This window comes from Diprion similis, chromosome 12, assembly GCF_021155765.1.
Source record: "Diprion similis isolate iyDipSimi1 chromosome 12, iyDipSimi1.1, whole genome shotgun sequence".
Taxonomy (NCBI): domain Eukaryota; kingdom Metazoa; phylum Arthropoda; class Insecta; order Hymenoptera; family Diprionidae; genus Diprion; species Diprion similis.
The window spans coordinates 10,301,929-10,318,437 of record NC_060116.1 but is presented as its reverse complement, the minus strand read 5'-3'; the positions used below and the strand labels follow the sequence as shown (position 1 = coordinate 10,318,437).

The following is a 16,509-nucleotide window of genomic DNA, read 5'->3' as shown; positions in this document are numbered from 1 at the left end:
TGAAATACCAAAGAAGTGCATCCATAAAATCACCAAGTCTTATAATAATAATATACTTAATATACACCGTGTAAAACAATTTTATTAATGTAAATACAGGAAATTTTTAAGTATTTATAAGAAACAATGTACCCAGGTATAAGATATGTCCCAAAGGTTCCTTAAATATGAAGTGTTGGGAAAATATTGCGGATACTTGCCTGTTACTGCACTATACAATATCACTCACGTTTATTTCTTCTTCTGAAAAATTGTTAATTCAAAACGTCATTAAATTTTATTTATAGTATAAACTTTTAGACAAACACTTGGCCGATGTATGTGATATGACAACAAAAGCTGTGGAATTTTCAATCAGTATTAACTCTCTACTTTGCAAACTATGAAGCCATACCTTATGTTTCTTGTTTTTCGTTTTCTTTTTGGCTAACTTAGCCTTACGCTGTTCTCGCATTGAATGCCACCATCGCTGAATAATTTTTACTGCGCGAGTCATCATTAACTTTGCTAATTTTTCATTGATTATTGCATCTTCTGCATCTTGTTTCTCTTTCATAAAAGCGTCATACAGATCTGTTTGCCTCTCTATTTCAGCCTGCAATCCGAAAAAAATTTAGTGTACTCAGTTTTAAGGTAGTCTCAAGATTTAAATATAAATATTTCATACAATAGAATAACATGCATGATTGAATCAAGAATAATTGTGATAGCTACCTCTAAATCTTCCTTTTTTTTTTTATCAGTCTCAAATTGTAGAATGAGTAATTCCATCTGTTTTTGCTTTTCACCAATCTCTGTGTCGTACTTGTTGATTATACCCAAAAGCTGTGATTCGATTTTAAATCTGAAACAGTTTCAGTACATTGAAGCATAAATTTTTCATGAACAATATCACGTCCTTATAGTGCCAGTATTTACTCGATCTGTTGTTCTGAATTTTCGGATTGCAGTTTCTAGTGCGATTACAATCTTAAAAATTAAGTTGAAGATTGCACTAGTAATTCCCAATCAAAAATTATTAATACCTTTTATCCCGAGCTTCCTTTTCCAACGCTAGATTCAACGTGCGAATCTTTTTTAGGTGAATCTCTGCATTGCTTACATCTTCGCGGATCTCTTTCTGTTTCATTTCAGATGCCTTGTAAGCCATCATCATTTTCCGCTCTGTTCTAATTCTGGGATCATGATTAATCTTTGAGAATGAGTGTATGTGCTATTAAAGGATATTGCTTATTCTACATTTCAACATGATAATCATTTTTCCATACATGGTATAATTTACATCTTCTTTGCATTTTCTGTTTATTCTTTTTACAGTTGCCAAATCTTTTTCACATTGCACATTTATCACTTCCATTTCCATGTCATGTTGTTTTCTTTGCTCCTCCAATACTGCTGCTAGTACTGAAAAGCGATAAATATAAGCAATAAATATAATTCGTGATCAGTACACCGTTTCAAACTATATCAATTGAATAATCAGTAATTGAAATCAGAAAAAATTGTTACAGTGATAAACTATACGTAATACTTGTTAAATCCTTTTTTGCTTTTTCATTCTCTCTCCAAAGCTTTCTGTAGCGCAACTCTTTTGCTCTGTGTTCTTCTGGAGATGTAGAAATCCGTTTTAATGTGTGTTCAAAAAAATATTTCACATATCTCAAAAACAATTGAGCCTGCTCTGAATATTGTGGACATAGTTGTTTTACTATTTCTCGAATTTCTGTGTAACCATTTAGAATCTGAAATGAATGTCAATATTAGTCGAAATGTGATTTTCTAACAAACTGAGATACCTCAATTGCTCGATAAACGTTTTGATTAGATTTCGAGTCGTTGGTAGATGATTCTGTCATTTTTGAACTCTTTTTTGAAGGCTCTGAAGCCTCCACACTTTCTGAACATGCTGAAATAAAAAACGACCTGTTTGATAATATGATGAACTGTAAGGATATATTCTCCATTCAAAATAATAATACGATTATTGTAACAAGCTTGCAGGGAACGTACACCAATGGCACGGTTCAATGTAAAAATACTGATGGAAGGCATCTGTTACATCTCTGAAATTTTCTCTGTTTAATATATGCCTTACTTCTGGATGCTGAAAAAGTACAGGCAAGCTGGCCTAGAAATGAATAAGTCGTAAACTTTTATTAGTAAAGTATTTTAAATTAGTACGTCAATATAAATAAATAATAAGGATAGACGAATGAACAGGGTAACCGTCATATTCATTTTTTGAACAAACCAACTTTTTTCTAGTAAATTCATGCTATATCCTACACATTTTTACCATCACATAATATGTGCAGCACTTACTGATAGTTCTAATTTTTTAAGCGTTCGACAAAATATACTAAAGACACGATTGAAGCAGATGGATATTTCAATATCATTTGTAGCCAATTTGTTGAGTGACTGGCAGGACCCTGCAGGGGTAGCTCCCCCATCTCCTTTACCAGTTGATTCCTCTTCAAAAAACGATGTCTGACTTATCTCAACGTTTGGGCACCTGAAGTTAATAAGTGAATCCAGTAAATAAAGAAAGTAGAGTACGCATTTCATTGAGAATTTCGGTTACTCATAATTAATTTGAATTTGATGCGAATATTACAAAGTTGAACAATATGAAATAAGAATTTTCACCAAATATTTAATTGCAAAAGTTATACATACGGACATGAATCAGGATCTATTGGAACACCACATGGTAAGAATTTTCGTTGAACACGACCCAAGAGGTCAAAAATTGCTGGCATAATTCAGCAAATGAGATGATGTATACGCATAATGGCTAATATGTCACCAATCTTTGGTATCACCAAATGTTTGTTTCTATGTTTCAACCTACAGGTGACAAAAAAATAACATACGGAAAACTTACACATTTCAAGTATATCTTAAGATTATTTGTTTCGGAGTTACATAAATATAAATTACTAAATACGTTTTTTTTTATAAAATACCTCAACTGCTTTTATTTTCTTAGCCTATTTTCAATACAATAATGAATGAATATACATCTGTTTGCTGTATCAAAGGTGAAAAGGTCAAAAGGCCCCAAAAATTAAGTATCAACATTTTCGTATAATATATGAAAAAATTTTAAACATTACACAATTTGTTATTAGAAACGCATCAGCCTGCTCATACATTGATTTCATTTTTATTGCGAGCCATATTTTAATTCAAGTGCTATGAAATGACAAGATAGCAATATATCACCAATCAAAAATTATATCACGAGTTTTTTCAATTCTAGTTTCAATTCTTAAATACTCTGGCATAATTTGCTCATCAACTTCCATGTATAGTCGCATAATACTGCAGCTTACGGTAGAAAAAATCCCCAGACAAAGGAAAATCGTTCATCAGTGCCGAATAATTTTTGAACTTTCCACTTTTGTTACAAATCATAAAATTAAATACCTACAGATTTTTTATGCCAATTGCGATATACAAGTATAATCCAAGAGTAGAAGGAAATAAATACTCTAGCAGTGACAGAATTGGGTTTACAGAGTGTTCTTGCATTCGGTACTTATTTGCTCAGCTTTGAAACATTGTAAAACCGACAGTGCCAGAATGGCAAATAGCACACTACTTGCTAATAAATTTGAATAAAATTTACTGTTCATAGTCTATTAACTGAAATCCATACCGAATAAGATTATTGAAGAATGGAACAAACAGATTTCTAATTTCAAATCACGTTTACATGATACAGATATTCCCTTGACTTACTGTATCTACCTGAGTACAAAACCATTCTAGGCACTTGAAAAGCTCTATGATGACGAGATTGTCTATATTTTCATCAATTTTCAAACATAGGTTATATAACACATAATTAATTATGATTTAAAACGATAAGTTACTCAGTATATTTGTTAGCGAATGGTAAGTTTAAAATAAACCTAAATAATTCTTAAAAACGTTTGGATACCCTAATTTTACTCATGGTCACTATTTTTCAATCACTTGTCCGAGACACCTAACACAAGACAATAGCTGCAAGTAAATATAGATATCGATCTTTGGCCTACAAACAAGACTTAGTAGGTTTCATAGGTGTATAGCATTGACCAAGCTTGAGCAATAATTGCAGAAGCAGTATTTTTGTCTAGCTACATTAACCTAATCTACATTCAAATTTCAAATTAGAGGAAACCTTTGTTTTGTAATCAGGTCAATACGGTACATACTCTTAGATTGAACTGTAAGACATTCGAGATTATGAATTACGTACTTACGAATGTCTAAATAAATTCGAAACGTTAGTCAATATAAGCACGCTTCTCACGTTGTTATGCTCTAAATACACAGAATGATGCCAAAGTAGAAATTGAATCAAAGTTATTCTTTATCACTACTGAGAAATATAAACTCTTGATAGCTAATTGACCAAGTAACAAAATTGTATCTCTGAACCATCCTGTGGTTACGCAGTAGTAAAGTTCATTGAAAATCAATTATTTTTATATCACTCAACTTAACAAATTATTAGTGTATAACTATCAAGTCTTGCTAACAGTCAAACAATAAAGAGATGTATTGTCTCGTTCATCAGCTGCTTCACATTCGGATATCATAACGATATGAATAAAGAAAAGACTTTCAAATTTGTTCAATTATCCAAAAAACATTAAGTTTTGAATGGTGAGTGAGACCAGCTTATCTCTTCGTATACCCATTACAGGTACTCTTAAAGTAATTCAATTAGTTTGTTCATACGTTGAGTGGCTTGAAGTAATGCCTGCAATATAGTGCCATAGTAGCTGGGGGTGCATCCGTTTTCAACAATAACTTTTCTTCCTTTTCCGTTAGTCTTTCCAGTGACTGATTATATTCCCGATCAAATGCACCTGCAAATACCAAAGTGTTACATGCATAAAATGGCTATCTATAAGATCTTGCGACTAAAAATACTGTTGAGAATTTTTTCACTCCAATAGCATACTTTGATCAATATTTCCACGTCCCAAGACTGTGAATACTAAAAACAGAATGTCTCTGTATATAGAAATTGGGTTGTTTTCGTCCATTTTGTTTTTATGCCTCTCCAGAGCCAATCTTCTTATAGGTTCCGCTAAGTCGTTGCAGCGCACATTTGTTATAACAGACTGCATTAATCTGTGTAATAAGGTAATATTTTTCGTTAAGCTAACTAATTATAAAGTAGGCCTGATTAAAATTAGTTACTGTGATATATATTTACGTTCGATCTTCTGTACTGTTTGTCTTCCATTGAATGTACATAGGCAAACGATCCATATGTAATTTCTCGTTATCCCAAAGCGTTCTAACGCCAACCAATGGTGAATTACTTTGGGAATTACTCTTCAAATCCTGGTTATTATTGAACCAGAGCTCGGGCAAATGACTGCTCAGATTAATTCGTTCAAAGTACCAAATCAAATTCCAGTATACTATGGGATGTTCCTGTATAAATTTGTGCTTGGTAAGGCACGAATCTCCTTCTTGGCTTAAGACACTTTCTAATTCTTTCCTAAGAACGAGCGGATTTAAGTATGGGACTGTGATTGGTTCTTCCAATTCCTTTGGTTGTTCTAAGAGTTCCATCAATGCTCCGGTTAACGGATCATTTAGCTCACGCTCCTCACGCCTAAAAAAATGTTAGAATCATTACGTAAAACAAATACGTAAAGAGAGATTGAAGAAATAAATAATCTGCAATATCGTTTTCATACCTGTAATCCAATATAGTTACTGTCAAAAGTGGTACTGTAGCTTTATCACAAAATTGACAAACTGTATTCAAATTTGAATCCTCTGGCTGCCAGCCAGCCATTATTTCTTCGTCATACATAATAGTCGCACAATTATGGCACCTGCTAGCAGTAGATAAGACTAATTCTATTGCCATGCGTTCTTCTAAGTCCCTAGAACCCCTCGGATACAAACAATCGGCTAATTCAGACAAAGAACCAAGATCTGCGTTCGAATCCCCTGTAATTCAGGGAATTAGTAATACTCAATCGATTGTACGAATTTTGAGATTGATGGTAAATATTAAGAGAAGCTTGCAAATTCTCATTATTGCCAAAATTCACTATAAATTACAAACAAAGAAAGTACGCACCGGAACCTCTGGCAGGTATCTCATTACGATCTTGCTGTGACCCATCCGTCAGTGAATCCAAAGATTCGTGAGAAATTCCATAAGTTAATCTTTGTTCACGTTCCTTTGATTTTACTGGAGTACTGGTAGCAGAGATAGCTTCCTTTATTTCATCGAATTTTTTTGCAACACTAGTCGCAGCAGATTTCAAGCTATTCAATCCTCCTAGTATCAGTTCGTTTGACTTCTTTCCAGTCAAACTTGAGGGACTAAGAGAAATGAGTGAACAGTTTCAACATCGTTACAGTGATTTATATCATTAGAGCTACTACATATTATCGTGAGTTGATATGACACGCAAGCAAGTTGATAATCCTTAAGTTTGGCAAGTGGTTTCAAATGTTAACAACCGCATCCAATAAATAAATCATGCTCAAAGTTATGTCCTCCTTGCGAATTTCAAATGTTAAGTAAATGTTACATACCTGATATAATTGGACAAACTTAAGGACTCGATGAGCTGATTGGATGATATTAACTCCTTATTTTTAGCAAATGGCAGGCCTCCGGTAGAATACCGTCTACGTTATTAAAAAAAAGCACACACAAGAGCATGCAAAATAATCATAAAATTTCGATACGCATGATAAGTCGATGAACACAGGAAAATGTTGAGAGTGAAAAGTATTAAATGTTAGAAATATTTTTGAAATTAATATTGTGATCTAATCATAAATTGACAAATAGTAATAATGAAGAAATAAAAATTTAACCATAAATGGACGTTTACGTGTGTGAATTAATAATTACGTGAATTGATAATGAAAATTCTGACTGTGATCTATATCCTTGTTGAAGTTCAAATGAAATGGAAATTTAACATTTTTGCTTACCCAAAACTAAGCTTGAGACTAGATCCTAGGCTCGACAGGCTAGAGGTTACACTGTCTTTATTCTGTGCCCAAAGACTACCAAACTCCAATCTGTCTCTATCTCTTTCTTGTTCACCTTGTTGAGCGACGGAGTGAGGCATGGTTTCACTTCTTTGCAAATGTCCACCAACTATTGGTCCACCTTCATCGACTGCCTGATGAAACGTAGCACTTCTAGGTAAAACATTGCTGGAAATGCATTTAAATTTCAAATGAATCGTTTATTTAGTTACTTCAAGACTTTTTATGACCATTTTAATGGTCTCAAATCTGACACCAGAAATGAGGTAAGTATTGACAAACGAATTGAAAATACCTTCTGAATAATAATGGTCCCCCGGCACGCTCCTCTGTTACATTATTAAGTATGGTCAAGGTACTTGTTGAGCAGTTTGAATCATTTTCCCCAGACGGCGATACGACTGGAGTTTCATCATTAAGTAGAGCTCCGAGAGGGTCATTTTCAGTAACAGGTGTTCTGACGGGGCTTTTCAGTGGTGATTCAAGATTTCGGACTAGCCTTGAAATGTAAATAAATCATTCTGGGTTTGATCGTGGAAGAAACCGCTAAGCATAATGTTGCAATTCTTCTATTTTCATTATATTTGACAAAGATGTGAAGATCCTTACCTCGGATTACTAGATGATCGGTTAAGTGCTTCTGGCTGAGACGTACTTAGAGCAGCCCCTTGGTCTTTGACAATACTATTTTGACGTAAGAATTTCATTTTCGTCTCCGCAAGTCCGAATACTGGTAAATCAGGAACAATGCTGCCGATCAAAGCTAGAACATGCACACAAGATGCAGATAAATAAGCATTTCAATTCTATATCACTATTCTCACTGACTATCAAAGTTTTTACTTTGCTGTGCTAGCTAATACGATTTACTTACAATCACTGCCTGCTGCATCCAAATCTTGTGAATGCGCACTGTCAAGGCTAGACCGAGATATAGCATGTTCCAAAGTCTCACTACTCTTGCCATCCACGCTGTGCACATCCGTCGCTGCACTCAATCTCCTTCTGGCACCTTTTTTTCCAGCTTTTTTGAACAAAGCAGCCCCGACAATAACATTGCGTAACTTGTTCCACATTAATTGACTGGAATTTGTCATATCAGATGGCCATGTTGCCTCTAATACAGCCTGTAACCAGCAATCATTGTCACATATTCAATTTGCGGCTCACAATATTATTAGTTGAAGGTATATAATATTTAAAAAACAAAAAAAAAATGTTATTCTAGTTATAAAAAGCTTTCTTACTTTGTTGTAAAATCCATAAGTCAAGGCATTAGGTTGAACTCCACTGCGCTTCATGTGAAACAATAATTTCACAGCCAATACAGGTTGACCATAAACTCCACACAATTGCATCATAGCTCTGTAGCAAACCTGCAAAGAATGAAGAATTGAATTAAAGTCATCTGAGAATTTATTGAGAAACTGAAATAAAATTTCAATTATGAAAAAAAACATGGTAAATTTCAGGTCAAAGGATTACCTCTTCAGTCGGATCCATTCGTAATTTTTGCATTTTCACAAGTAACTCATAGGCTTGATGCAAAATAGCTGCAGGTTGGCTTGACACTTGTAGCATAGCAGGTAAATGTAAAAACCATAAACTGTAACATGTACCCAACAAACATCTAGCCCATCGTTCTGGTACAGCTGCCTGTTAAATGATTACAAATTATTTTCCTTACGTGGTTCTACATTATTTTGCGATTTACGCCTCAATTCAGTAGAAAGTTATTGCTGAATTGAGCTTGGTGATATTTACTATAACACACAGTTTACAAGTGCTTCTGTACCCGCAGCCTCGATTTCTAAGTGCAACATTTTTCTTTCGCCTCACCTGTTTTCTGGCCATTTTTTGAGCTACTTTTATCTCATGCTTGGTTCTACGAGCCATCGGACTTCCAGGTACCATGCTGAATGCAGTAAGGGCTGGATTTTTCAAACTCTGATTTTTCTGCGGCCTCATTAAATCAGGATTCAATTTGAACGTTTTGTAGATCAATTTTTTTTTATTTGTTCCAGCTTCCGGGGGGGGAATAAATACTGTGCGTTCACTGTGCTGTGATTCATCTAACTCCAAAAGTGGTCCTGAATTGAAGAAATTAATATAAATATGTAGAATAATAAAAATCTATGTGAATAATTTTCAGAACTAAACATCATTCGTTTTTTCATAACTAATCGTACCACTCTCTTCTTCAACTCGTTCCGTACACTCATCAAAAAATGCTAAGCCTGCCATATCCATATCTGAGACAAAGCTTCTTTCTTCTATAAATCTGGAAATATACAATAAGTTGTTAGTATTTCTTAAAAAATTTTGACATATCAAAAGTACTACTTTTCCACCGATAACATTACTGAATTGCCCGTAACACTGTGATCTACCTTATGAACATCTGGGTGCGCACTAGCATACTGTAAAATTTTGCATGAGCTTTATCGCGACTTCTCAAAAAGGCTTGCATATTAAATAGGCTTGTCGGGTCCGTTGAACCAACGGTGGGTGCTTTTGTAATTGGCAGTAAAAACGATCTGTAGCCTTTCAATATTAAGGCCATAAATCGAAGAAAAGCATCTTGTATTTCCAGCTCTAAAGCTTGTTCCTTCCGTTTTTGTTGAAACTCGCGATCTACGCTAAAATCTGCATCCCCTCGTTCTATGAAAAATCATTTTTTTAATATATTACATTGGGAAATAATATGTATTATAGCAGCTATTATAAACTGGATAAAAAATATACCTTTCTGAGATGTATAACTTCTACCCAAGCTGATCAACTTTGAATAAAGAAGTTCCAGTCTATTTTTCAGAGATCGACCGGCTTTCTTAGGGAGCAATTTGATGTTCAAGTACTTCTTATCATCGCAAATAGCGACGTTGTTGGTGTCAAGATCAACACAATTCACATCTGCTGGTGGATCGTATAAGTCAAAAAAACGAGAATCCACACCAATAAGGAACGGCAGCGGTGCATGGAGTACCTAAATAATTTTTGAACATTAATGGCCCATTCAACAAAATTGAAACTACAGTGAATAATCAAACAAAACAACAGGACATCTGAATCCAAAACTTGCACATATATTATAGATTTGAAACATATTTTATCATTTTATAATGTTTTGGTATGTTCTCTGAAATTTCTCTTCAACTTCCAAACAGAAGTAAGCATATTTTGTTGTTTTTATTTAAATTAATTAAATTAAGTGAATTTACCTCGGCCAATCCCAAAGGACACAACGGTATGTAAGGACACTGCCACTTGAACGGAAATAGGATCATCGCTATTGCTTCGCTCACAGATGTTAAAACATCTGGTCTCAAAGAATGTACCAATATCTTCTGTTCAGTTAAAATCAGTAAAAGAATTAACAAGCAATTGTCTGGTCCTAAATTGATCAGCAATTGCCTGAAACTCGCTCCTGACCTTGGCAATGCAAGATCTTCAGGTTGCGTTAAAATCAATCTGTCATCTCCACTCAATTGAACCAATATTCTTGGTCTCTGAGGACTGGGAAAAGGTATGTCACAGAGAAAATAAGCTATATATTTCTCAATGGGAACATTTTGCTCCTTGCCATTAACCATACTGTGTAGAAAGACGAGAAACTTTTCAAATGTGTCGAAAAATGGCCAATGTGAGAGAATACATATCGATTTACTGATGTTCAACGACTGAGTATTCGGATCCTCGAATTGCAGCTTGTCGATTTGCGACTGACTCAACTTATCAAAAATACCAAGTTTTTTATAATTCCTTATCTTTCGTATATCAACCTTTTCATCCTCCGCTGAATTCCCTGTCAGCGTTGAATCGTCTATGTTATCTGCTGGAAGAGTAATGCACTTGAAGAAAGAATCGATAAAAAATAAGATAGCATCTGAATTTAGTGATAATCAAAAATTATATTTTGTAATACCACCAACTAGGTACCTACCACAGTTTGAGTTTTTTTCATTCTTCGGATAAAGTTCCAAAATATCGTGAGAATTAGAATTACTCGGGTCCTTTAATACTGGCTCAATTTCTTCGTAAAACGTGATGGCAGATCCATATATCTTTTGGGCTGCATCAGCTACTGTTAATACAAACGTGGAAAATACGGGTTTTGGTTTACATGCCAACTTTGGCCAACATTCAATGGTGGCACCCATCGGCAAGCAAAACATGGCGACAGAATTGGGAAACATAAAACTGTCGTAGTCTTTTATAGGATACTTGTACAATATCGCAGGCTTGAAAGATATCAAATTGGCTCGGTTCATAGATTTTTTGTAACACAAAAACACATCGCTCCCCAGCATTCCTTTATTCAGATTTTTGTTTATAACGCAAAATGCGTGAGGCTGACACTCTCCTTTGTTTGTCAATATCACACATATATCCGTAACCACCAGACTGTTGCATGGCATTTTGGGACTGGCTCTTCTATAGGTAACAAAAATTCGTGATGTCGAGTTATTTACATTTGCAACATGTCCATCCGGGGTCTCAAACACCACTTCGGCGTCGGGCATTATACGTTCTTTGCCGTCGTATATGACTCCTGAAACAGAATTGTCCTTAATTCTTCTAATCGTAACTATCATCAAGGTTTTAACTATGTATAAAGAAAAACGCCTGTATAAATGTATAGATAGATAATTCTACATTTGTTAGCAGAAATTATCATTCAGATATATTTGAAGCGACAGAAAAGACAGAACGTTCATACATATAAGATTATAAAAAATTTCTTTACATTTGCATCATTTTTCTACATATTCCACCAAATTTGAACATAATTCTGTGACCTTGGAAGCTCTGGGAAAGATAAATATTATGCAGAGGTAACGGTATAATTTATAAATTATGGTGCGTACCGATATCGACCAAAGGTGGCTTGTCCCTGCCTCTCTTGTAACAAATATAGCATTCGTTTGTTCTGAGGCTTCCGTGGTTTAAATCTGCCGGAAAACCAGTCACTGTTTTACTCAAAAGAGTATAATCCTCGGGACAAGTTTCCCCCAGAGCTGGAAATATAATGGCCAGGTCGGTGATGGGAGCCTGCATGTGAGTGTCCTTCAGATGCGTTCCTTCCTGACACCAGTCCTCCAGCTTGTTGCTTTCGTTGTTCTCATCGGTTGAAAAATTATCGTCTTGTCCCGGAAGTCCGGCGACGACGAAGTAATCAGCTACCCGTCGCTCATCCATCGTTTTCTGATATTTTGGACGAAATTATCGTATGTACAATATACAGGTGTAGCGTTGCTGGTTTAATTAAGGTTTTCCTTCCTTTTTAGTGTGTTAATTTTTTTAATTTTTCTTCAATATCATATACAATTTCGTATTTTTTCTCGATTATTTGTTAGCACAGTTAACGAAAAGCTTGGTTATAATAAGGAAAACCATATCATTCAACACCGAGAATTAATTTAATCTATACGAGATTATGAATATTTGTTCTGTTTAGTTGCTTGGGTAAATAAAAGAAGAAAATAGGGAGAAAAAAAAAGTATATACGCTTTTTTAGGGGTTATAAATGTAAATAATATGACAAATAATAAAAATAACACATTTTTTTCTTAAACTTTTTTCTGTACATTTGCTAAAACTTCGTTGTGATACCGATTGCCTTATATTCGATAATAACATGAGGCTCTATAAACACTTGTCACGGAGCAGTGAAAGCAGTAGCGATTGTCACAGAAAAGCACAGAAACAAATCTTAGGTTATATGTCACACGCGAACACACTTTGATAAATTATTATTATTTAGCGACATTTCGGGGGTTAAACGATACATGTACGTATGAAAATATATCCAAGAATGTTTGTTAGCTGTCCAAACAAGCCTTAACACACCTTTCTGGGCTTACGGTACGCAATTTATTAAAAATAATAGAAATTTTCTTGTTTCTTGGACGGCCATATTTGTTGGGCGGCAAAATGGCTACCAAGGGGCAAGGTCGCCTTTAATTTTAAAACGTAAATATTATCCGTCAAAGCGGTTTTTCAAATCACTCTACCGATACGCTCATAATTACTTCACCGTATCATGACACACGCCTAACTGAGTGATCCTGCGCTCAGATATGAATAAAGTTTCACGAATCATATACTTTCCACTTTTGTACAACGTTTTTTCAAACATTTTCAAACTTCGCCGCAGCGCAGATCGATCTCTGAACACGTATTAAACTGGACGATCGAACTAGAGAAAATAACTATACGCGTCAATAGCGCTATGTCGAAACATAATCAATACTCTTATGCGTAGTAGACTAGAATTACTCGCTATTACACTCGGACACATTCCTGAATAACATTACACTTGCAACTCGATATCATGTCGCCTCAGCTCAGAATTATAAACGCCTCCGTATATCAATAATAGGTACGTAAGTAGCAGCCCGTTGCGACCCCACCCGCGAATATTTTCAAATGCTCTTTGTGGCAAAACTATTCGCCATAGACATCTGCTATTCCGGACTTTTTTGTAGAGGTCATCGCGACCTTGAAAACACTTCAGCATAACTTTCCTCTATCTGTAAGATTTTAGTCAGCGTTCGCATAAGTGTGTGATCTTGTTCCGACCTGGCTTACAAACATCGTTATATCTCTGAAGCTATTGATCTGGTTTTAACGAAACAAAGTCTAAAATCTAGCCAGACGTTGTAGCTACCCACAGAAAAAACAAAAAAACAAAATCGGTTCGGTAGGTCTGGAGTTGTAAGCAAAGATACGAACATAGAGACAAATAGAGAATAGCAATACGTGCGTAGGTGTACGTAGATGAACATGCACACATGCAATGCTGGGTGTTTACAGCGACTTGCTGAGGTAGGTCAAGATCAGATTTTAAAGAGGTTTTAAAAACTGGTCAATGAACGGGTTTAGACATTCGCTGATGAGTTTGCGGTTTACACAAACACGCAACACATACGCACACGCGTAAGCACAGAAGCATATTAACAGGCGCTAAACCTGAGCGCCACACGCAAATTGCCGTGAAAAGTTTACGCAGACTCGATTGCTCGACGGTTTCTAACCGTAATCGTTGCATCATAATAGTAGCCAATTATTTAGTCAAAGCTCAAGAGCAGTCATAAACTCTAGGACCTTGCCTTCATCGATTCCTTGCATAAGTCCGAGGCCCCTGAATTTGTGTTCCATTAGGAGTTGTAATATACGTACATACAAGTACAAAGTGCAGTTACTCAGCTCTTCGGAATAAGAGACGATGCGTAATGCGAGCCATACATCGTTGCAAAGTTTTCCTACTAAATAAATAATCATTTTTTATTGGGGCAAACTTTATTATCGGCTATACTTATGTCCTCATGCGCGGACACTTACTTACAATTAGATATCCACACGCAAACGATCCAGCGGAGAATTGACTCATTTTTCTTTACTTTTTCCTTCCCTCTTTTTTATACATTCCTTTTTGTCAGTATACTTGAGATTTCGACAGATGTGCTATCCAGTTTTTATCGTGGGTATATTATACTTTCAAATTTTAAGGAATATCTAAACTTTTTGAGAACAATCCGTCGGTTCAGAATACAATCTAATAACGTCACGCAGTCAGCTGGTTCAGTTTCGACACAATGCTCTTGAGTTTTTCACTCATTGTCTGTCGATTTATCTATTTGTTTATTTATTTATTTTCTTTTGCAATCACCACACGAACCCGTAATGCGTTTTAATTAATAAAAACGTTGTGTATACCTGGTGTGATGAAAAAAATGTCAAGATTTTTCGCATTAGCAATACTCCGTTTACGAGTTCTTAAGAGCAAAATTAAAGCTTTATTGCGATATCTTATACTTTTGACTATACAGGAATTGTTTGGTTATTACCATTTTTAAAATGAGAAGAGGACACAAGAACAGAATTCAAGGATATATATGGGTATAAAACATGAAGTGACAAAAATTATTCCTTCATCCGGATTGACAGCTTTGTTATAGATGCCGAAATATAGGGACAGTTGTAACGAAATCAAAGAAATTTTTCACATCGATGAACATTTAGTACTTAAGATAGAAAGTCCCTTGAAATTCCATAATATAAGCTTATAGCTTTCCTGATTTATATCGTTAAGTCGAACTAGCGAAACTAACGCGAAACAGCTTGTCGTCAATTGCTAATGACTTAATTAACATGGAACCGAAATTCCACAAACATAAATAGCCTATAGTGACCCTCGCTCTGTGTTAAGAAAGCAAACCCCTCTATGTGTACACGTGTCAGTTACAGCTATAGGAATGGTAACTCTGTAACTGATGTCGAGGTGTGACTACACGGTGTTTCCCGCCAATCATTATTCTACGCCAGCTGTGTAGCATAAGAACTGCGCTATTTTATTACTGTCCGAACGAAAAATTTGTCCAATAAAAGAGGCGCAATATTTATTTAACTATTGATTTATAACACGTACCTTTAAAGGCACTATATATGAACAAACAAAGATATGCCCATGCCATGCCATCCGTCATCGAATTACGATAAGTATAGTAATACGAATAAAATATGAATAAAAATAACGCGCGAAAGCATTCGTCATAAAATCGTGTTTGGAATAATAATTGTCCTATTTACACAAATTACATGCCCCTTAGGGGTACAGCTTGATGGGTCATGCACGACGTGACTTGGTGAAGGTTGTGTTACGAGAACTGGATAATAAAAGACAGCAAATAAGTATACGCACACCGACGTAGCGATGCTATGGACGACTCAGGGCGTATTCAAAAATACATTACAGATCTGTATGTACTTATAGTTGATAAGTCTGAACGCATACAATTGAAAAATCTATAGGAGACTCTCGATTCTCAGAGCGTAGGAAATATAATACGCAGCCGAAACAAACTTCGTGCGGAGTTTCTCAAAATTATGATAACGCTGACTACCGACGGCTGTTGATAAAGAAGAAAAAAAAACTTCCTGAAAGATAAGTTTCTGTGAATATTTGAATACCTCGAGATATAAATATTGAATTACATTAAGTGTTTCTAAGACGTGTTGTGTGCACAGGAATACGCTACATGTACAAAAGCCTTCTGACTACTAGCTGGTGCAAAGTATGGAAGGAGGTTCACAGACCTTAAATTCGCACGGTTTTGAAGCAAAATACAAAATACAAAAAAATAAAAAGATTACTCGACTTTCATAGTCGTTTCACATAGTTTCACCATATAACTCAGAATTAATCCTATCAATAAGGAGCCATCTCTTAAAAAAGTTGTTGCATTCCTCGATAAGGATCAAGGATGCGGCACGCATCCCGGGAATGGTAAAGTGTGACTCGTGTTGCATCACATCGTGGATGTAGATCCGGGCCTTGCAGGTCACTAGAGTTCTTCGTAGAAGCAACGATATAACACCTGCATCCGGCTAAAGATAGAAGATACTTTCTCCTCTCGTCCGGTTTGTTGAACTGGATGTATACGAATTTCTTTTGAAAACGGATTTGAG

At 35.4% G+C, this 16,509-nt stretch overlaps 2 protein-coding genes across 9 annotated transcripts; both read right to left on the bottom strand.

Moving 5' to 3' along the window:
- Window positions 1-197: 197 nt before the first annotated feature.
- Window positions 198-1,441, bottom strand: LOC124412964 (dynein regulatory complex protein 10-like). Of its 2 annotated transcripts, XM_046893219.1 has the most exons (5): window positions 1,269-1,441; window positions 1,026-1,175; window positions 715-844; window positions 395-595; window positions 198-243 (listed from the first exon to the last, which is right to left on the bottom strand). In XM_046893219.1, the coding sequence occupies exons 1-5, from the start codon at window positions 1,361-1,363 to the stop codon at window positions 232-234; spliced, it is 588 nt and encodes a 195-aa protein (XP_046749175.1). In that variant the 5' UTR covers window positions 1,364-1,441; the 3' UTR covers window positions 198-231. The 2 variants fall into 2 exon arrangements, with proteins under 2 accessions (XP_046749175.1, XP_046749174.1); XM_046893218.1 differs by lacking the exon at window positions 198-243 and having other exon boundaries at window positions 260-595.
- Window positions 1,442-3,830: 2,389 nt separating this feature from the next.
- Window positions 3,831-13,347, bottom strand: LOC124413594 (DENN domain-containing protein Crag). 7 transcript variants are annotated; one of them, XM_046894297.1, is made up of 20 exons: window positions 12,627-13,347; window positions 11,907-12,243; window positions 10,982-11,590; window positions 10,260-10,873; window positions 9,784-10,024; window positions 9,429-9,699; window positions 9,228-9,319; window positions 8,878-9,128; window positions 8,524-8,694; window positions 8,286-8,414; window positions 7,913-8,165; window positions 7,648-7,801; window positions 7,334-7,537; window positions 6,979-7,206; window positions 6,571-6,666; window positions 6,107-6,354; window positions 5,715-5,973; window positions 5,222-5,629; window positions 4,964-5,136; window positions 3,831-4,868 (listed from the first exon to the last, which is right to left on the bottom strand). In XM_046894297.1, exons 2-20 carry the CDS (start codon window positions 12,235-12,237, stop codon window positions 4,732-4,734), a joined length of 4,869 nt encoding a protein of 1,622 aa, XP_046750253.1. In that variant the 5' UTR covers window positions 12,238-12,243; window positions 12,627-13,347; the 3' UTR covers window positions 3,831-4,731. The 7 variants fall into 7 exon arrangements, with proteins under 7 accessions (XP_046750253.1, XP_046750254.1, XP_046750256.1 ...); XM_046894298.1 differs by having other exon boundaries at window positions 12,889-13,347; XM_046894300.1 differs by lacking the exon at window positions 12,627-13,347 and having other exon boundaries at window positions 6,979-7,191; window positions 11,907-12,517.
- Window positions 13,348-16,509: the final 3,162 nt, after the last annotated feature.

Excerpts from the sequence above, each read along its gene's own strand:
- LOC124412964 (XM_046893218.1), bottom strand. The coding sequence starts at position 1,363 with ATGGAAATGGAAGTGATAAATGTGCAATGTGAAAAAGATTTGGCAACT. Across the intron at positions 1,176-1,268 it reads GAAGATGTAAATTATACCAT|AATTAGAACAGAGCGGAAAA; the intron begins GTATGGAAAAAT and ends TCATGATCCCAG. Across the intron at positions 845-1,025 it reads AAGGAAGCTCGGGATAAAAG|ATTTAAAATCGAATCACAGC; the intron begins GTATTAATAATT and ends AAACTGTTTCAG.
- LOC124413594 (XM_046894297.1), bottom strand. The coding sequence starts at position 12,237 with ATGGATGAGCGACGGGTAGCTGATTACTTCGTCGTCGCCGGACTTCCG. Across the intron at positions 11,591-11,906 it reads GCCACCTTTGGTCGATATCG|GAGTCATATACGACGGCAAA; the intron begins GTACGCACCATA and ends ATTCTGTTTCAG. Across the intron at positions 10,025-10,259 it reads GTCCTTTGGGATTGGCCGAG|GTACTCCATGCACCGCTGCC; the intron begins GTAAATTCACTT and ends AAAATTATTTAG.